Source organism: Syngnathus scovelli, chromosome 2 (assembly GCF_024217435.2).
Source record: "Syngnathus scovelli strain Florida chromosome 2, RoL_Ssco_1.2, whole genome shotgun sequence".
NCBI lineage: Eukaryota > Metazoa > Chordata > Actinopteri > Syngnathiformes > Syngnathidae > Syngnathus > Syngnathus scovelli.
The window spans coordinates 13,781,878-13,801,900 of record NC_090848.1 but is presented as its reverse complement, the minus strand read 5'-3'; the positions used below and the strand labels follow the sequence as shown (position 1 = coordinate 13,801,900).

Genomic DNA, 20,023 nt, shown 5'->3' with positions numbered 1-20,023 from the left:
ATAGCCCTTGGTAATTTTCTGTATTTAAAAAAAACTGCTATTTTGTCTAACGTGCACTACAATTATATTTTATCATGATTATAACCACTGTCAAACATTAAGATATGCATTGGTAAAAAAAAATAGACAGTGATAACTGACTATTAAGAGACATACTGTAGGCATTTTTTTTATTGGATGGAATGATTCAAAATAGTACAGTAATTTAAATAATCTAACATGATGAGAATTCATGCCGTTCATTTTTCAAAAGGTTTTATAATCACAGCTACCACATAAAACATGACATACATTTGGCCAAACTTGCCCTTTACATTCAATGGTTGATGCAGAAACGTACTTACATTAAATGTACTTGATGTGTCTGCAATCAATATTTGTAAATGTGTTTGTGTATGTTAAACAACTTTTATTGTTAAATCTTCCAGTATATTTCTCTAAACCAGCATATTAGATATATAAACAATCCCCAGTTGTGCATTACGTTTTCACATGTCAAGTTGAAAACATTTGCAGTTATTGTAAACATGAGTAGCTTTTAGCTTGGGTGACAAAAGAAGGCTTCCCTTTTCCACCAGACATGATCGTAATTGCTGTGACAAAATGATTACACAAAAAATAAAAATGGTGTTCCACCATGCAGCTATTGCACAATCTCCAGCAACAGTCACCATTAGTCATGCTAACATGTTTCTATGGCAAGTTGAGCAGGTTGTTCTTCGCATAAAGTTCCTCTGTGATACGATACACTTCGGAAATGAGAGGCACGGCTTCCCCCAAGACGGCCGCCACTTTCTCCGGGGGGCCCACGTTCATCACCTCAAAGAAGGCGGGGCGCCCTGGTAGCATGCAGAAGGCCACACCTGCCGCCTTGCGCACCACCCACGGGTGGTAATGCGCCAGGGACTCGTTGTAGGCTTCAGCGCACATAACGGACGTCTTGCTGTCTTCGGTGCTGATCCTCAGCCGCTCCAGGAAGAGTTCCAGCCACCTGAGCGCACGATGCAGCCTCAGGAGAGTACGAGTGCCCGATTCGGGATGACTGCCTCGCTTGTCGATGTCCACCAGTCCGTTGTCCAGCTCGTATCGTACCATGGACTGCACGGTGGCGTAGTGAGAGTTTGTATCTCCTTTGAGCAAATTCACCAAGATCTGGATCTTATTGGTGGCATCCTTAGAAATGAATCCAAAGACGGACCCCAAGCAGTTCAAAAACCTGGCAAAGGTAAACATGAACAAGTTGTGTTTTCAAATATGTCTGTGCAGACCACATTGCAATATGTAGTGGTTGGCATTTTTTTCAGCCCATAGTTATCATGCTGGAAAAATTAAAAAAAAACATTCAAACGTACTTACTTTATAAGACCTCGCCAGCCAGACACGTAGTTTTCTAGAATGACATCTTTGTCTTCAGACAAACACACCTTGAAAGTGCTCAGGACCTCTTCAAAGCAGAATTTCGGATCATCTAACGTCACAGAATCAGCCATTGTGGGAAGCTGTCTCGTCCAGGGTTTGCCAAACTTTATTGAGACAAGACACCCATTCAAAGTGGGGAAATCTTATGGTAATCCAACAAACAAAATTGTCACTACAAGTACAAATAAGCATTTCATTTTTATATTCTCACTAATTGACGTGAGAAATCTGGGCCTGTGGAAGTGACACAAACTTGATATACTCACAGGGTTACATGAGTTTTGTAAAGATAGCAACAGGTTTATTGTCATTTTTGTCATCTAATGGTAGAGGCACTACTTGAAGCACACAAATTACGTGAAATTAACTTGTATTTAATTGATCGCTCACGAGGCACCACTGTGACTAGTCGCGCACACAATTGATCACTCCACAGAACCAAGAAACAGAATACCAAGTGCGTCTACCAGTCAAAAACAACGCAATAATAAGGTCTGGCAGCAGTAGGCCGGATAATTCTACGTAAACAAAATTCCATTCATATCCACCCGATCACCTGTGCAATACGTTACTGACGCTACATCAAGAGTTATCTATCATATATGAACATGATATATTGTGGAAATGCATTCGTATATTACATCACGACACAATGAAGTAAAATGTTACCTGCCAATCCGATTTGAAGTTTATTTCCGGGACGAACCCCAACAGTGTTCAGAATAGACCGGAAATATGATGTTTTCACAACAAAAGTATACCACACAACGTAGAACGGAACATGGAAGACATATTTTGTGAATTCTAAACATGTATTAAGTTTTTTAAGCCTCATCCTTACTTCCTCCAGTCCTTTAATTGTCGTATTCTGTGCAGTCATTGCAACATTTAAACGTGACTTCCAGCAATCTAAAACTATAACATGCTTTGTTTTGAAATCAAGGCCGGAATCTGAAACTGTGTTCACGTTTTTGGTTGGCTTGACCCCACAAGAGCGAAATCCGCACAGTTGCGCACTTTTACAGTATTTAAGACAGTAAACAATTCACATTGAATGACTATGTGTCCATAATCATACTTTCGGACCGCTTCCGTAATATCGCTTAAATTAAACGGGCGATAAAATGCCGGAAATAAAAGTAACACCGCTAGGTGAGTTCACTTGCTAGCTAGCATCAGCACAGGCTACGTCAAAGTTACGAATATATAAATTCAACATAACAATTATGTATTAGTTTTAATACAAATAAAGCTGAGCTTTGTCTTTTATTGTACTCTCAAATATTTGGACGTTTGACATATGGAAGTGCGGGAGAGGTTTTTAGCCGGAATGCTAACAAGTCAAAATCAATCATGTTTTGCATTTGTTTTTGTTGTGACGTTCTCCCGGTATTTTGTTTATTCAAGGTGCTGGACAGGATGTTGGACGCAGCTGCATCATCGTCTCCATCGGAGGCAAAAACATCATGCTGGACTGCGGCATGCACATGGGATACAATGACGATGTGAGATTACTTTGCCCAAACAGGGACTTCTCCTTTCATTTAGATCGCATATACTCTCCATGCAATACATGATAAACATGGTACTGCTAAAATCATTTGTTATCGTGTGTGTTCCGCAGACAACAAAATGCAATTAACCACATCTTGTAGTCCTTTCATTCCTAAAACATGAAAGTTAAGAAGTTGCCTAATCACTAATCTATCACAACAAGACAAGTAAATTATAACAAGTAAAATTGTCCTTTGTGTACTGCTTTTTGTGTTTACTTACTCGTTGAGATTTTTTGGGATATACTTTGTCGAAAATAAATCTTGTTGTCGTTCCAGAGACGCTTCCCAGACTTCTCGTACATCATTCAGAATGGGCGCTTGACAGACTATTTGGATTGTGTGATCATCAGGTTGGTTTCGACAGCTCAAATACCTTCACAACTCGTAGACAGCCTGTCCAGAACTTTCTGCTCTTGTCAGCCATTTCCACTTGGACCACTGTGGCGCTCTGCCCTACATGAGCGAGATGGTGGGATATGACGGGCCCATCTACATGACGCATCCCACGAAGGCCATCTGCCCCATCCTGCTCGAGGACTTCCGCAAGATCACCGTGGACAAAAAGGGGGAGACCAACTTCTTTACCTCGCAAATGATCAAGGATTGCATGAAGAAAGTCATCCCACTCAACTTGCACCAGACTGTCCAGGTGGGCTCTTAATGTCAGACCAATTAGAACCATGACGTGTCATCTTTTCTTTTAATTGAGGTGTGTGTCTGTGCATGTGTTTGTGCAGGTGGATGACGAACTGGAGATCAAGGCATACTACGCCGGCCATGTTCTCGGCGCTGCCATGGTGCACATCAAAGTGGGCTCAGAGTCAGTGGTCTACACTGTGAGTGTGAACTTTTTTAATAAGCGGTATTGTGCTGCATTTTTGACGTTGAAGTTAAGATTGAATGTTTTATTGGTTTTATAGCATCAAAACGAATTTGAAATCCTGGCTTGAAAGCCTAATATGAAGCATCCGCTCGACATAACCGCCACTGTCTTGTCTCATTTAGGGCGACTACAACATGACACCAGACAGACATTTGGGGTATTTTTTTTTAAATTGTCACACATGCATACGAATGAGTTAACCTCTTACTATTACAACTTTGAACCAACAATTTGTAAACCCACTGCGGGTGGTTTGAGACAACTTAGTGTTGACTCCTCCGCTGTTGCCTTACGCGTTTACAGTGCCGCTTGGATCGACAAGTGCCGTCCAGACCTTCTCATCTCCGAGTCAACATATGCCACCACCATACGAGACTCAAAGAGATGCAGAGAGAGAGACTTTCTGAAGAAAGTGCACGAATCCATCGAACGAGGCGGAAAAGTATTGCTTAACCTTCACATGGAGGTTTTGTCATTCTTCACAAGCTTTTACAAAGCCATTATTATTTTGTCCAGGTTCTTATCCCAGTGTTTGCCCTTGGAAGAGCCCAAGAACTCTGCATCCTTTTGGAAACATTTTGGTAAATTGTACTAAGAAGTACTTCTGGAAAGGAGGAGGGCACAGATCATTTTCTGTTCATATGTTAATTAGCTGTCTTTGACAGGGAGAGAATGAACTTGAAGGCTCCTATCTACTTCTCCACGGGGCTGACCGAGAAAGCCAATCATTATTACAAGCTGTTCATCACCTGGACCAACCAGAAGATCAGGAAAACATTTGTGCAGAGGAACATGTTTGAATTCAAGCACATCAAACCCTTTGATCGCTCGTACGCTGACAACCCGGGACCAATGGTGAGTTGTTGTTTTATTTTTATTTACTTTCAAGTGCTGTTTGCTTCATGAAAATAATGAACGCCTCGATAGGTGGTATTTGCAACACCAGGAATGCTACACGCTGGACAGTCGTTGCAGATCTTCAAGAAATGGGCCGGCAATGAGAAGAACATGGTGAGTGTCTTTCAAGAAAGAAAAAAAAAAAATTAAGCGAAGCAGCAGTTGATGTACAAAAAAATCATCTGACAGGTCATCATGCCAGGTTACTGCGTACAAGGAACAATCGGACACAAGATCCTGAATGGACAGAGGAAACTAGAGATGGAGGGCAGAGCGACGGTAAGGTTGCTTTTACTGTTATTTGATTTCTGTGGTCCAAATCAGTCCATGGCACATGCAAACACCACACTGTGATGCTCTTAGTTGGACGTCAAGCTGCAGGTGGAGTACATGTCCTTCAGCGCCCACGCCGACGCCAAGGGCATCATGCAGCTCATCCGTATGGCCGAACCTCGCAACATGCTGCTCGTGCACGGTGAGGCGGTCAAGATGGCGTTCCTCAAGGGCAAGATCGAGCAGGAGTTCAGTGAGTGGATGGATATTGAACGCTTCACGTGTTTGCTAGCCTTCGGGCCTCACGTGAGACGTGCGTTATCTCTCGTCCCGCAGGTATCGACTGCTACATGCCTGCAAACGGCGAGACAACTACAGTGACTACAAATCCCAAAGTTCCCATTGATATGTCTCTCAACCTTCTCAAGAGGGAAATGGCACTCGGAGGTAAGTCTTACTTTAGTAACCAAAGATTTGTGCCGGAAAGCTTAAAAAAACTATCCAAGTGGAATACTGCGATGTGTTGCTGGAAGTTTCATGTGTGCACATTTACTAAATACGTCACCGTTTTTAGAATAAATTGTGTATTTATAACTATTTGTAACTCCATTTCAGGGCCTTTACCCGATCCCAAAAAACCTCGCATCATGCACGGAACCCTCATCATGAAAGATAATGTAAGTTTGAAGAGAGACCACTCGCAACACTATCACTTACACAAAATCCTAAAAGCCAACATAAGCCATATATTGTGCTTGTGGAAAGATAAAGCAAGATACATGTTCATTGTTTATTATTGTTTGTTCTATTCAGTGGTGTAAAAATGTCATTATGATGTGAAAGTGGTCCTTTGTGTGAAAATGTAATCTTTTGACCGGACGCAGAGTCTCAAGCTGGTATCCTCGGAACAAGCCCTGAAAGAGCTTGGACTCAACGAACATCAGCTGCGATTCACGTGTCGCGTGCAGCTCCACGACCCGCACAGTGACCCTGACACGCTTCGAAGAATATACACGCACCTCAAGAGGTTAGGTCCTCTAATTCTTTACTCCAACTGGTCCGGGCTGCTCTAAGCCAAAATGCCTGAGACGATTTGTGTGTGTGTAAGTCTAACCGCGAGCACCACATTATTTTTATTTGTTTTCCCCTCGCTGCAGTGTCTTGAAGGGGTACACCATCCAACACCTTCCCGATGGCACCGTCATGGTGGAGTCCATCGTCATCAAAGTGTCATCTTCATCAGAGGAAGCTAATACGAAGGTCATCCTGCTTTCCTGGAGTTATCAGGTAAAGTGCCTTGAAAGTGGCAAGACTGACAAAACGCAGCACGGCTTTGACAGTAACGCCTTTCACATTGGCCATTTAAGCCGCTCTTTTGCGGAAGTTTTCACCGGCTCACTGCCCTTAGTGTAAAATAGGCAATACACAGTCTGAATTTAAAATGACAGCAATTTAGTGGTTTGATAAAATCCTTGACCATCTCTTTGCTGTGCTTTTTCTAACTTTGAATTTCTTTTCCATTAGGATGAAGACCTTGGGAGCTTCCTTTCAACTCTGCTGAAAAAAGGGCTCCCATCTGGACTTTGAGAAAAAGGCTAATAACAAGTATGGCTTTTGTTTTGTTGTCTTTAAAAAGAAAAAAATGGTACAGCACAAACCTCTAAGTTAAGTCGTGTACAGATAATGATGTAATTTGACAACTTTTCAAAACTTAAACCTAACTTTACTTTGCTCGCTGTAGAATTGCTCAGATACTTTTTCAGTGCAGTTTTCTGTTTGTAGGCGGAATGTATCCCCCTCAATTACTTTGTATATGTTTATTTTTTGAAAGGTGGCAACTGCCCGATTTCATTATTTATACACATGAATCCAAAACTGAATCACTTGTCGGTAAGTAATTAACAAGCTTTTTTTAAGCACAGTGCCTCAGCCACACTGACAAATCGCAACCCTCTTTGCACCGAATTCAACCGTCGTTTTTTTACTTACCTGTGTTGTACTTACTGCATACCTGTATCAACTTGTTTATTGCTTCTTTTTATGTAAAGTACACTGCAATAAAATGTATTATTGCAGTGGCACTTTTTAATAATGTACACAAATCAGGTCAAATGCGTTTTTGCTATACAGAGTAAAAAAAAATAAACTTTTTTAATGACTTTGTTTCTTGTGTATGATTCCAGAATAGACAGTAGTGGTGTTTTCGACCACCAACAGGAAGTGAGAAGTCTGTGGGTGGACATGTCTTACATTATGAACAACATTATAGTAGTCATATATATGCATATACTACATATTTTCTAAGCAAATTAAAAATGAAATGTACATACATGTTAACACAGAATGCAGAAGTGCTGCGTGCATAGCGAAAGAGGCTAGATATATAGCATGTCGACCGCAATAAACTTTATACAGTATAGTCTATGTACAGATATTTATGAAGACTGAGCAGCCAGTCTATGTAACATTTGGAACTAATGGTATTGGATTGTAGCGCCCCACCTTGGTCCTATCGCTTTTTTTTTTGTAGAGGAGCTACTACACATGTCGAACTCTTAAGGAGAGCCACGAGTAAAGACGTCTGCGCCCCAGACCGGAAACGTGCCAATTCAAACAACTTTACTCGTCATAAATTAGTCATTCTCCTCATCTAAAAATAGAAACGTAAAATCATTTTCGTATTACTCATATTTTTTGGGCTTGAAGGAAAGTAATGTGGTAATGAGCGTGGGAGCCGCTACTGACCATCTGTGATGGAGTAAATACCTCGACGCCTCCGGACTCTAAACCAAGTCCTCTTCAGGCCCTCGCAGTTGAAATGGCTTGTGGTGACATAGTAGAGCAGAGGGTCCAGGCATGTGTTGAGGGTGACCAGGGCCATGGTGACCCGCCTGGCGTTGTGGATGGCGTTGGCAAGGGAGCACTTATGGATGACCCCCATGCGGCGAAGCAGGTGCAGCAAGTACACCAAGTGATAGGGCAAGAAGCAAATCAACATGATGGCCAGGATGGTGTAGATGACCCTCAAGGCTCTCCGGGCCGTCTTTGTGTGGAACCTGGAAATGCGCCTAGCGGCCAGCGGGTAGCACACTAGGATGATGGCGGAGGGCAGCAGGGAGCAGAAGATGAGGCTCAAGATGCTGTAGGGCAACAGACGGGAGTTCCACTCATGGGCAGCAAAGTTCTCAAAGCAGCTGTGATGCTCTGATTTGGTACCGTTTGTCTTCAGAGGTCCCATGAGGATGAAGACCATGACAGCCACTCCTGCGACCACCCAGAGGGCCGCGCTGATGAACAGCGAGTACACAGGCCTCCTCAGCTTCAAGTAAGCGTGTAGATGTACGGTGGCCATGTAGCGGTCCACGCAGATGCACATCATGAAGCAAATACTGGTGTAGATGTTAGCGTAGAAAAGGATTCCCGTGATTCGGCATGCCACGTCGCCAAACACCCAGTCATTCCCATTGAGGTGGTAATGGAGTCGGAAGGGAAGCGTACACAGGATGACGACATCTGCCAAGGCCAGGTTGCTCATATACACGCTGAAGGCCGTGCGGGGGTTGACCCTGAAGGTGAACACGTAGATGGCAGCCAGGTTTCCCGGGAGACCAAACACCAGAGCGAAGATGTAGACGGCTGGGAACAAGTAGACCTGATACTCTGCTGGAGGGCCTTGACATTCTGCTGCTGTTTGGTTGCTCATTGCTGATTGACCTGCTAAAAGAGCAAATGACCATAAAACAAACGGGCTTTCCAGATGGATGTGGAAATTTATGTAATTTAATAATGATTCATACAATATAAAAAGTTGTTTTAAAAACAGTACAACACTGAATCATAATGTTGTTGAAATTATGCTCATTTTTATTAAGAAATTTCAGATCACTCATGATTTAAATCAAGATTTGGAACAAGATTATAATCCATTAATCTGAATATTTTCCAAACGTATTTACAGTAGGTCACCTCAAAAAAATGGGGGAAATAAAATCATTATTGATAGCTTGTAACTTGCTCTGAACTAAACACGTTTAACACTCCTGTGCTAAATTATCATAAAAAAAAATTGTGTTCTGTAGAATCTGAATTCACACATCAATACATAATATCAAAAGCATTTTGAAGATAAATGTTACCTGTTGTTCTTCAATTCTTCACTTGCAGCCAAGCTACAATCAAAAACGCACTTTGATGCTCTCCAACTGTGTCACTGAACTTTTCTGATGTCTTTTCCTGTGTCATTGTGCTGTAGGCGTGCGTACCTGACAAGGACAGGAAATGGGGGGCTTTGCAAACTTGAGAGAAGCCATCTGTTCTTGTGGTACATTGTTTGGGTTCTTCTTCTGCATTACTTTTTATTCCACTTAAGTTCTGAAATAAAACACCCACATAGTCATGCGTCCCTGTTTCCTTCACAGTCAAAACTGTGGTGAGGACGGAAATAGCCTCGATGGTGTTAGCAAGGGTGGAAATGTCACATCTCCCAACTCCCACGTTCCACTCTTTTTTTGTCACATTTACTTTTAGCCTTTATGTTACTCATAAAAAAAAAAAAGAAGCTACATCTTTATTTAATAGGGACTCGTTCAGTGTCTTTAAGGCAGGGGTGCTTAAAACTTTTCCTCAGATGATCACCAAAAAAAAAAATCAAAGGATGCAAGGGCCACTTTGGTATTGACCGATCTTATATGTTAACACTTGTTAAAGGTGAAAAAAGATAACAGTTTGGGATTTTTCATTCATTTGGAGTGGTTCGTAACCTGGGCCGCACTGGGATAGATCCGCCCCTGCCCTGAGCGATCATGTCATGGGTAGACATGGAAACCATTTCAACACCCAATAGGGTTGCAGTCTGTGTCTTTTTTTTTTTTTTTTTAAGATATGTTTTGTACCAATAGAAGACAGATAGGGGACTGCAAATGGCCCCCGAGCCATAGTTTGACACCAACGCTTTGCGGTCAATATACTTGTGATTGGCTCGCGATCAGTGCAGAATGAAGACGAATACTAAAAAAAAAAAAAAAAAAAAAAAAGGAAAACTGGAAGGAAAACCTATGATGCTCTTTTATCACAGACGACTCCAAGCAAAAGGTGTAATTCTGAAAATAGTTTATTTAAAATTTTCTTTGTGTGACTGGGGATTTGTAAAACAGTCTTGGAGCTTTGCTGAAGTTATTTTCAAAAACAATGACAGGGAGTTTTGATGCCTGCTGAAGACACACAGCGAATGAACAGACGGCCTATCTGAAGGAATCACTGCAGCAGGCGGAAAAAAAGAAAGGGACGTCGAGTGCAGGCCTCCATTGCAATCCTTTATTCAACACCTTTCATGAACTCCAGGAACTCTGTTGGAGAGAACACATGAAAATAAACACAAGGCTGACACTCTTAGATCAGGGTTGTGTTTTTTCTCAAACAAAAAAATGTTTACTCTGCTGCTATAAGAAAATGTTTTATATTCTAAGCTCTTATTCAAAATTTGGCATTCTAAAGTGATGAGCACTTACTAAACTCATGATAGGTGTATTTTTAATAATAATTTGTAATCAAATACGCACCGTCATAATCAATTTTGCCGTCATTGTTTTTGTCTCCGTCCTTCATCAACTCTTCAATGTCATCTTCTGTGATGGATTCTCCAGTGGAATCCAACATAGACTTTAGTTCCTCCAGATCTATGTAGCCGTCGCCATTCCTTAACACAGCATAAAGCGTTTTTCAGAAATGTTTTCAGAATGAGTGACAGTCACAATCACGGCCGTACTTGTCAAACATGCGGAAAAGTTCTGCCAGTTCTTCTTCTGGTTTTCCTTTGCTCTCCTCCTTCATACAGCGGACCATCATAACCAAGAACTCATCAAAGTCAACTGTGCCGCTGCCTGTTGAGGGATACAATTTTTCCTTGAATTAGAAGAAAAATGGATCATCTTGGAAAAGTCCACAATATATACTTAGCACCAAGAAAATAACTCTGACTTACCATCTTCATCCACCTCGTCAATCATCTCCTGCAGTTCTTCCGGCGTGGGATTTTGCCCCAGCATCCTCATCACCTTCCCCAATTCCTTAGTGCTGATGCAGCCGTCCTCGGCATCTTGGATGAAGATATCAAAGGCAGCCTTGAACTCTGTGGGACACACAGGCAGACATTTCACACTCGTGTTCATATTGATAGGCACATTTTGTCATCTTATCGGTGCATATTGATTTGCAACTATTCCAGGGTGTGTCATCGATCAATTGAAACTGTTTCTCAGTTGCACGAGGTGAGATGTTTTCAGTGGTAGTAAAATTAATTTCAAGTATTTGTTCGCTTACCATTTTTTTGCTCCTCAGTCAAGTTCTCAACCTAGAGACAAAAGCGGGACAGAACAGGCATCAACTGTACTGCTCCTCTGCTCCCGACTCGGCGTTATGAGAGATATATCACGTCGCTGTCTGCACCTACTATTCTGGTTGTTGGAAAGCGTGTACTAGATTGATTGTCATGGAGTGTCATGGAGTATGTGTGCATATGTGTGTGGGGAGTCAGCTGTTCCTTTTATGTCCAGCTGTTTTTTTTTTCTTTATCTATTGTTACACTTAGGGGTTTACCATACTTGCCTGTAAAATAAAACATATGGCGGAACATGCTGATATTTCTAATATGCTGAAAAGAAAGACTATAAACACAAACAGCAACTCATGTCATCAATGTTGTTAACTGTTTCTCGATGTTCTAATTATAGCTGTGTCAAGACTTAAAGGCACTCCGGAGTGTCCGAGAAGTAAGACTATATATCGAGAATGAATCATAATTGTTATTTTCAACTGCACTCAATCCTAATCCTGAATCTTTACACTTGACATCATTACACTAATGATATATTGTATGACGATTCGCTGATTTGACATTGAAAGGGCCCAACGGTCACCATGGCTTCTCAGCTGTATGTCTCACATTGCATGTTTATTTACAATGTTCTGAGATTAATACATATAGAATTTAGATTCAGGTATTTATCTTGACCTGATATATTATCAGACAGAAAGACAGAATTAATGGACTCGGCCTTATTTGTACTTACCGCTGCTTTGTAGACGTCATCCATCGCTGCTGGCCTTTCGTTGGCTTTGACCAAATGTGAGACTGGTTCAGCCTTCAGAGTGCTCAGGGACTATGGCATTAAAAAAAGCTTATGACCCAGCCCACAAAATTGAAGAGTGATGGGGAGGGGGGTGCTGATTGACAGAAGCAGAGAGTAAAAGAGGCCTATAAATAGGAAACAAAAGAAGCCACCTATCAAAAGTAGAATACGGAAGCGCTGGGTGGACTTAAGAGATGTTTCGCTGGGTCTCGTTTATATGCAGAGAGAAAATAAAGTTGTATCTGGGTATCTTTCAAATGAGGATAAGTTAAGATTCCAACTTCATGACTGTTGGACTATTTAAAAAAATAAATGCAATAGAAATTTGAAGCCACCATCCAGAGAGCAAGAGTGAACGACTCTAAAACAACTTCATGTGTGCAGCATAAAGTAAAAACTTAGCAATACTAATAATTAATATCATATATTATTTTTTATTGATTTATTTTGTTAAATTGTGACCAATTGTTGTCAGCAGTCTCATGTGAAGCACATAAATACAAACATTTAGAACGTGTATATAATGCTGAACTTTACTGCCTTGAGCACCTTTGGGTGTTAATATTTTAATATAAAAAGGTTCAGCGCTTTTTTTTTTTTTTTGGCCTAGTCGTTTAACTGATGGCTGGCTTATTTCTTTGACATTTGTGCCCGAATATAAACAGACTGCACATATGTTTTGTATATACAAAAAGAACATTCCTACATGTGCTAGATGAGGTGCAAATTGTACAAATGGTTTCTCTTAAACAGTTTGGCAGTGAACAGCGTTTCCATTGCCTGGGGGGCATTCGGGGCAACGATAAGTGCCTCCTTCAGGGACACCCCAAGTGAATTATAGTAATAAAAATAACACGATATTGTTAGTTGTGATGTCCTACGTTGTATTTCTTTGTTCAAATGCCTTCATGAAAATAGATCCACAGATAGAGAGCTATTTTAAGGGTGCCATGTCCTTGACTGTAAATAGTAGTCCTCTAACAGTGGTGGAGGTGACGGGGGTCTCTTGTCTACAGCAGAAAATCTGTCGTAAATGCAGAACGAATTTAAAGGTCACCGGTCAAGTAGCTAAATGTAGCCCTGGTTTCATGAAAGGAAAGTCATGATTTTTCTTATGGCTCGGTCCTTATATCTCACCCACGTGGTGTAGCAGGAGCAGGAACATAGGTGTGTCATTGAATTTTTCTCACCATCTCAAGTAATAGCAGTGGATAACGAGTTGCTTTTTAACAACGTGAACTTATTCCATTTCAAGAAAAATATATAGTTTATCCTTCTTTCACTAAGTGGCAAGAAAAGACATCCCCCATATTTTCCTTTTTATCTGTGAGGCACTGATACTACAAATTGTAAAAAAAAAAAAAAAAAACACGTACGTGTGCAAATGATATGTAAAAGTCGATGTGAAAAGAACATTTTTGTTTTTAAGAGATGTAGATACGAAACTGGGGGAATTCACAGTGAGATGCGTGTTTCTTCCTACTCATTGTCTTTTCTTTTATATACAAAGTGAATGCATTTCAAAACACTGTTTATTTGTTATTGCTAAGGGGGAAATTTTAGATTCGGTCACCATTCAAACCCAAGATATCGCTGCCTGTTTAAGCAAAAAAAAAATAATAATAATTATATAAGCTTTAGAATTTTCGTCATGAATTGATAAATTCTTGCAAATCAATGTCCAGTAGATGGCAGTGATTCACTTTTGAATAGGTTGCTGACCGCCGATTGAATCAAATCTAGATGAGAAAGGGAAGGAGAAAAATATATATATTTTCAATTGTCTAGGTAGAAACGAAATGAAACGATACGCATTTATAGTTGAATAACTCTTGAAATCCAGAAGCCTCAAACCTCGTCACATTTTGAAATAATTAATCATTTAAATAAAAAAGGACAATATAGCTTCATTATATACAATGAAGGTTTGCATTTACATTGTGTTTGTACGAATTGTTATCTGTTTTGTGACATTCAATAAAGTTTAATTATTCAAAGCAGAGGAAGAAGAAGAATGCGGCTCGGGAGGAAACGAACAGTACTGTAAACAGGAAGTACTTTCATTTTATCTTAAAGTCCAATTGGTATGTGTTTTAGTGCCGAAAAACAACAGACCGCGTGTTATTACTGGCCGATAGGCGCCGTCCTACTACAAAGTAAGAGTTTTGAAACGCATATAGTTAAGCATCATTGTATTGATAAGCAATACGAATTTATTTGTCCACGAAGAAGCCTTGCCAGATGACGCGTCAAGCTAGTTTAGCATTAGCTCTCGCCGTGTATTTACAGCGTTATACCTCCACTAGCAAAGGAACACAATGCGTGGTCACCCTGTCAAACACAACGAATTCCGGGCATCACTTAGATTTGAAATGACTGTTGGTTAGCCATTGTTATATTTATTTATTTTTACGTCGGCGCTGACGGAGCGGTTCAAGTTAGCTTGCGTCCGCAGCAATAAGACGCATGTCACGAGGATGAACGATCAAATTGTGTTTTGTGTTCATTTGAAAGTCAATTGTTTTGCCGGGTTATTGTCCAAGATTTGTAGATTGTTAGCGCCCTCAAATTAGCGGTATTTTTTTTTCCTCAACTCAATTTCACGCACGTTTCTGTTCATTATCACGTCATGCCTTATGACTATAATGGCAAGTGGGACACTCATAATGTAGCGCGACCCATTTAAGTTTGATGTACAAGTTAGTTGCTCATGTTATGGGACTTTGACGCACTCCAAAGGTTCATGTCTATGCTGTCGCATGCAAGTCCAGATGATCCACGGCCACTTTGCCATATTGCACTATAGGTTGGCTGATTTCCGCATAATTTTAATGTGTCAAAGATCACTTGCTATCATACCTTGAACGAAAGCCGTGATTTTAAAAAAAAAGAAGATAAAAGCTCGTTTGTCAGCTTCAATAACAATATGGATGCACAGTTCAATGTTATATTCTTGGTTTATGTCTTCTGTCTGAAACTATTTGCACGAATAGATTGCACGTAACTGTTTTACTAGCATCAATACAAACAAAAACATTTTGTGTAGAGGGCAGGTGCTCAGACTTCTTCTCACAACATGGATGTTTGACTCTTCAAAAGTAGCTCTCGGTGTTTACTGTATTTCATTGCCTACATGAAAAAAGTAGATATGTTTCCATGAAAACACAAAATTTCAATTAAAAAGAGGAGAGGGAGCAACAAGTCTTCTTTTTCCAGCCCCTTTTAACAGGAATTCAGAGTTCCTTTCAGCCTCTCGAGTTAAATAAATCACTAAGCCTTCTCAAAAGACTCAACTATTCTACAGATTACTGTTTTAATCAACCATTCCAAATTTATTTATTGACTATTGTTTCTACTTTCAGTACTTCTATACTTAGTGTTTGGATTTAGCAGCCACTTTCTATTCCAGCTAAAATGATTGTCTTAAGTAGCTCTGCCTCTTGTTACAGTACAATGAATATGTGTTCCTCTTTTTATAGCTCATTAGCCACAGAGGAAGACAGCAAGGATTTGCAGTTGTCAACCTTGTACGTTTGGACCCTGCGATGACATCACAGCGGCCTCAACTCCACGGCGGGGCGATTCATCAGCAGGTTGCCCACAATGACTCAGTTCAACAAGCTCATATTCAGGCCCATCACCTTGACTCAAATGCGAGTGGTACCACCGCCGGCCGTCTGGATAACAGAGCTCTTGCACACCGGGCCAGAGGCTCCACTTTGGCAACTAGCGGAGTCTCAGCCTGTTTAGTCAACTCCAGCGTATCCAAAGGGTCGAGGAGTTTTGAGCCCTGGCCTGAGGAGGCAGTGGACAAGTCACATGGGTTGAACTCGCTCCACCGCATGTTTGATATCATCGGAGCCCAGCTGACTCACCGGGATGTTCGAGTCCTGTCGTTTTTGTTCGTCGATGTGATCGACGAGTACGAGCGTGGCGGCATCAGGAGCGGAAGGGATTTCTTGCTGGCGCTGGAGCGCCAAGGTCGTTGCGACGAGACCAACTTTCAACACGTGCTCCAGCTTCTGAGGATTATCACCCGTCATGACCTCTTGCCTTATGTCACACTTAAGAAACGACAGGCCGGTAAGTCATTTCCAAATCATGTTTTTCAGATAAGATTGTATTTAATGGCCAACTTAATTTTGGATCAACTTGTTAAAAAAAGCTTGAGCAGAAGAAAGGTTGGTGTTTTTATTTAGCTGTCACACTGATTTAACCAGTTCGAATGGGTAACTTCAACTTGGCTTGGCACGATGGTGCAGTATTGGTGATAGTGAATGATAGCTGGGAATTTTACTCTAGTCTTCCATCTTTATGTCATGGCCCATTAGTACAAATGTGATGGGCGCAGTTGGAGATATATCTTCTCAGCCTTAGCCATCTTCCTCAGTGTGTCCAGATCCCGTTGACAAATACCTGGAAGAGACGTCGGTGCGCTACATTTCACCGAGAGGAGCCACAAAGAGCAGGGAAAGTGCGCCTCACAGAATGACGGGTGAGTCTGTGCGAGCCAGTTCTGCTTTGTAAGACAAAGTGGGAAATAAAACATTTATCTCTATGGCCTGATCCAACAGGACCCTATGTCGGAGCATCCCGAATGAAAGCATCCTCTTCTGGAGCGAATGGCGTGTGGAAGAGAAGCCATTCCTTGTCTGACTTCAGAGAGAAGCAAACTTGTGGTATGAATGAAGTAGCGTGAATATTTTCGACTGTCAAAAATAACGTTTTATTTGAATTATCTTGTAGTTCATACTAGTGTAGAAATAAAAGCACAACTTTGGTGAAAATGAATTCTTTTGCAATTTTGACCATCCTTGTTGTGGGCTCCCTAGATATTCGCCTGCGCGTCCGCGCTGAGTATTGCCAGCACGACTCGGCTCTCCAGGGCAACATCTTCTCTAACAAACAAGAGGTGGTGGAGCGCCAGTTTGAACGCTTCAACCAGGCCAACACTATCCTCAAATCACGAGACTTAGGCTCCATCATCTGTGACATCAAGTTCTCTGAGCTCACCTACCTGGATGCATTCTGGAGAGACTACATCAACGGCTCCTTGCTGGAGGCCCTGAAAGGAGTTTTCATCACAGATTCTCTCAAGCAGGCCGTGGGCCACGAGGCCATCAAACTGTTGGTCAACGTCGACGAGGAGGATTACCAGGCGGGCCGTCGCAGACTTCTTTGTAATTTGGTGACGAGTGGAGATCCTCCTGGAGGTATCAAAGACTGCGTGTCTTAGACATGAGCTCAAGCTTGCAGAAGGACTACTACTGTGCCTCTCCGTGGGGAATAGAAAGAGATGTATAGGATGTTGCACATGTGATACCCGTGTTTGGAATATGTGTATGTGTCTGGAATTCCAGCGATCCCACAGATTCATTTAGCGCAATGCTCCGAGGATAGTTGGGACCCCCAACGTATAGCATGCAGTGGGGACTGGGCCAGCCAAAAGAAGTAAGTCTCGCTTACAGATTGACATTCATTGGAAAATGAATCTGTTTATTTTCTTCAAGGGAGAAAATGTTTTGTTTTATTTACGCTGATTTTGATAACAACGACAAAAGAAATCCTCTATGGCGTCAACTTACTCCTCGGATGTACCGACTTTTTTTTTTTTCTTCAGATAATTTATTTTTTCAGGTCAGATTTGTTGTATTAACCCATTTCGAAAGTGTTCAGTATGTTCTGTAAAGCACCGGCTTTAGTTGCCACACAGTTTGTTTGAGACGTGTGTGTGCGTGTGTGTGTGAGTCTAAGAAAATTTTATACTAACAGCCTAGGACTGATTATTGCAAAGGTATTTCGGATTTTGTTTCTACAGAAGTATATTGCTGCCATGCCAGTAAAAAAAAAAAAAAAAAAAAAAGATTCAACATCATGTTGTAATAATACTAATTTTTGTTTTAACATACGTTTCACATAAAAGTTAAAACATGATACACTTTGGCTTCCACGATTCATTGTAACAAATCCATGCAATCACCTCTGGTTCAAGTCGTTACCGCAATTCTTATTGTGTTTTATAAATCGAAATTTCTAGCTACGTAACTATCCATCCATCCATTTTCTATGCTGCTTGTGGGTGTGCCGTAGCCTATCCCAGCAGTCATTGGTCAGTAGGTGGGGGACACCCTGAACTGGGCTACGTAATTACTGTTTTAAAAATAATAATGGGATCAAGTGTTTGAAATCCTAATTTTTATTTTTAAATGTTTCCTTTGACCTGAACCAAACTAAATGCTTCATTTTGTTATGTCGAATGTGGAACCCAAAAATCACGTTTTAACATGATACACTATTCCGTTATGTCTTTTCAGTAAATTTCAACTGAAGTTGGACTATATTCCCTTAAAGGGACAGTGTGTTGATTATTTCTATTTATTTTTTTGCCATCTAGTGAATTGATAGAATGCAGCAACTTCGAAGCGTGTGCATTTTGAAGCATGCACGTTATGGTGCCTCAAAGAGACCACACTTTGCAAACCTACCACCAATTTCCTCAGCAGCAAAATGCTGTCACAAACCACTTCTAGTATTCAAGTGATGAAGTGCATTGTATTTTTACACAATTTGTGATTGAGTAACTGTTGCAAACATGCCATACTTTGCTACGACTAGATCTACGATTATCTTCATATATTTTTGAAACTATACGTTGATGTGATGGAACTTTTTTTTTTTTTGCATATTATTGAAATTAATGGGGGGCGGCTCGGTGGCGCACTGGGTAGCACGTCCGCCTCACAGTTAGGAGGGTGCGGGTTCGATCCCACCTCCGGCCCTCCCTGTGTGGAGTTTGCATGTTCTCCCCGGGCCCGCGTGGGTTTTCTCCGGGCACTCCGGTTTCCTCCCACATTCCAAAAACATGCTTGGTAGGCCGATTGAAGACTCCAAATTGTCCCTAGGTGTGAGTGTGAGTGCGATTGGTTGTCTGTCTCTGTGTGCCCTGCGATTGGCTGGCAACCAGTTCAGGGTGTCCCCCGCCTACTGCCCGATGACGGCTGGGATAGGCTCCAGCACGCCCGCGACCCCCGTGGGGACTAAGCGGTTCAGAAAATGGATGGATGGATGGATGGATGAAATTAATGGTGGGTTTTTTAATTGAAACATCAAAACATTCCACACACTGTCCCTTTAACGTGTCATAATAAATTGTTTTTGTCATGAGAACAGTATATGATGGAAGTGAACGCGATTACCATACCATTAAAAATCATTGGAAAACCATGTACAGTCAATGGATAAAGAATTCAAGCTCTATGCTTTACATAGGATGTTATAAGGGTTGAGAGTTTGTTCCCTACCTGTTTTCAAAAGGGACATCGCTGGGTTCCTGGAGTAGTTTGGTCACTCATCAAGTGCAAAATGATGCAACCTTACCAAGTCGGTTATTGTTTTGTAAAGTGCCTATGTCAGTAAATGTGTGCCTTGAAGTGTTCATATTTAGGATAATGTAAATTCTACTGAGTTTCAGCACTCATGACCAAGATCTCGCAACAGACGGTACCAGAGGTGCCAAGTAATGAGGTAAAAATACTTTACCTTAATTAAGTAGAACATTCGTGGAACTGCACTTTACTGGAGTATTTATTTTCTTGCCTACTTTTGAGTTTCAACTAAGCATGTCCGCAATTGTACTAACTGTACAAAATGGCTGACAACTCTTATTATCAGTGTCAGTTTCAGATAACAGAAATCATAAAGCTAACACAGCCTCAAAGGGTCATTTCTCTCATTCCAAAAATGAAACATCACAAAGGGTGCCTGTAGACAAATTTGTCAACATTCATCCATTTCCTGTACCTCTCATTCTTGTCAGGGTCACGGGTGGGATGAAGCCTAGCCCGAGCCCGCTTGGGCCAAACAAAGCA

The 20,023-nt window shown here is 41.3% G+C and overlaps 5 protein-coding genes and 1 long non-coding RNA gene across 9 annotated transcripts; 2 read left to right on the top strand and 4 right to left on the bottom strand.

Annotated features, from left to right (window-relative positions):
* Nucleotides 1-143: 143 nt before the first annotated feature.
* Nucleotides 144-2,199, bottom strand: cptp (ceramide-1-phosphate transfer protein). The gene is made up of 3 exons (XM_068649144.1): nucleotides 2,089-2,199; nucleotides 1,357-1,523; nucleotides 144-1,216 (listed from the first exon to the last, which is right to left on the bottom strand). Exons 2-3 carry the CDS (start codon nucleotides 1,488-1,490, stop codon nucleotides 694-696), a joined length of 657 nt encoding a protein of 218 aa, XP_068505245.1. The 5' UTR covers nucleotides 1,491-1,523; nucleotides 2,089-2,199; the 3' UTR covers nucleotides 144-693.
* Nucleotides 2,200-2,371: 172 nt separating this feature from the next.
* ints11 (integrator complex subunit 11) lies at nucleotides 2,372-10,289 on the top strand. Of its 3 annotated transcripts, none has more exons than XM_068649139.1 (18): nucleotides 2,372-2,571; nucleotides 2,827-2,924; nucleotides 3,252-3,325; nucleotides 3,396-3,624; nucleotides 3,713-3,811; nucleotides 3,981-4,015; nucleotides 4,162-4,300; nucleotides 4,375-4,439; nucleotides 4,524-4,713; nucleotides 4,786-4,869; nucleotides 4,945-5,034; nucleotides 5,119-5,281; nucleotides 5,365-5,475; nucleotides 5,644-5,705; nucleotides 5,913-6,055; nucleotides 6,186-6,315; nucleotides 6,553-6,633; nucleotides 9,281-10,289. In XM_068649139.1, exons 1-17 carry the CDS (start codon nucleotides 2,544-2,546, stop codon nucleotides 6,613-6,615), a joined length of 1,803 nt encoding a protein of 600 aa, XP_068505240.1. In that variant the 5' UTR covers nucleotides 2,372-2,543; the 3' UTR covers nucleotides 6,616-6,633; nucleotides 9,281-10,289. The 3 variants fall into 3 exon arrangements, with proteins under 3 accessions (XP_068505240.1, XP_068505239.1, XP_049611103.1); XM_068649138.1 differs by lacking the exon at nucleotides 9,281-10,289 and adding an exon at nucleotides 7,212-7,364; XM_049755146.2 differs by lacking the exon at nucleotides 9,281-10,289 and having other exon boundaries at nucleotides 6,553-7,186.
* Nucleotides 6,791-9,266, bottom strand: LOC125989128 (lysophosphatidic acid receptor 6). 2 transcript variants are annotated; one of them, XM_049755156.2, is made up of 2 exons: nucleotides 9,165-9,266; nucleotides 6,791-8,745 (listed from the first exon to the last, which is right to left on the bottom strand). In XM_049755156.2, exon 2 carries the CDS (start codon nucleotides 8,729-8,731, stop codon nucleotides 7,766-7,768), a length of 966 nt encoding a protein of 321 aa, XP_049611113.1. In that variant the 5' UTR covers nucleotides 8,732-8,745; nucleotides 9,165-9,266; the 3' UTR covers nucleotides 6,791-7,765. The 2 variants fall into 2 exon arrangements, with proteins under 2 accessions (XP_049611113.1, XP_049611115.1); XM_049755158.2 differs by having other exon boundaries at nucleotides 6,791-8,742; nucleotides 9,165-9,262.
* LOC125989132 (troponin C, slow skeletal and cardiac muscles) lies at nucleotides 10,123-12,224 on the bottom strand. The gene is made up of 6 exons (XM_049755165.2): nucleotides 12,096-12,224; nucleotides 11,347-11,377; nucleotides 11,009-11,155; nucleotides 10,793-10,907; nucleotides 10,587-10,723; nucleotides 10,123-10,373 (listed from the first exon to the last, which is right to left on the bottom strand). The coding sequence occupies exons 1-6, from the start codon at nucleotides 12,117-12,119 to the stop codon at nucleotides 10,342-10,344; spliced, it is 486 nt and encodes a 161-aa protein (XP_049611122.1). The 5' UTR covers nucleotides 12,120-12,224; the 3' UTR covers nucleotides 10,123-10,341.
* A 1,926-nt stretch (nucleotides 12,225-14,150) lies between these two features.
* Nucleotides 14,151-19,379, top strand: dedd (death effector domain containing). Its single transcript, XM_049755155.1, has 5 exons — nucleotides 14,151-14,311; nucleotides 15,635-16,238; nucleotides 16,546-16,650; nucleotides 16,730-16,834; nucleotides 16,988-19,379. The coding sequence occupies exons 2-5, from the start codon at nucleotides 15,701-15,703 to the stop codon at nucleotides 17,389-17,391; spliced, it is 1,152 nt and encodes a 383-aa protein (XP_049611112.1). The 5' UTR covers nucleotides 14,151-14,311; nucleotides 15,635-15,700; the 3' UTR covers nucleotides 17,392-19,379.
* On the bottom strand, nucleotides 17,147-19,975 carry LOC137839659 (uncharacterized). The gene is made up of 2 exons (XR_011085699.1): nucleotides 19,695-19,975; nucleotides 17,147-17,362 (listed from the first exon to the last, which is right to left on the bottom strand). It is a non-coding gene; the product is annotated as an uncharacterized lncRNA (long non-coding RNA).
* Nucleotides 19,976-20,023: the final 48 nt, after the last annotated feature.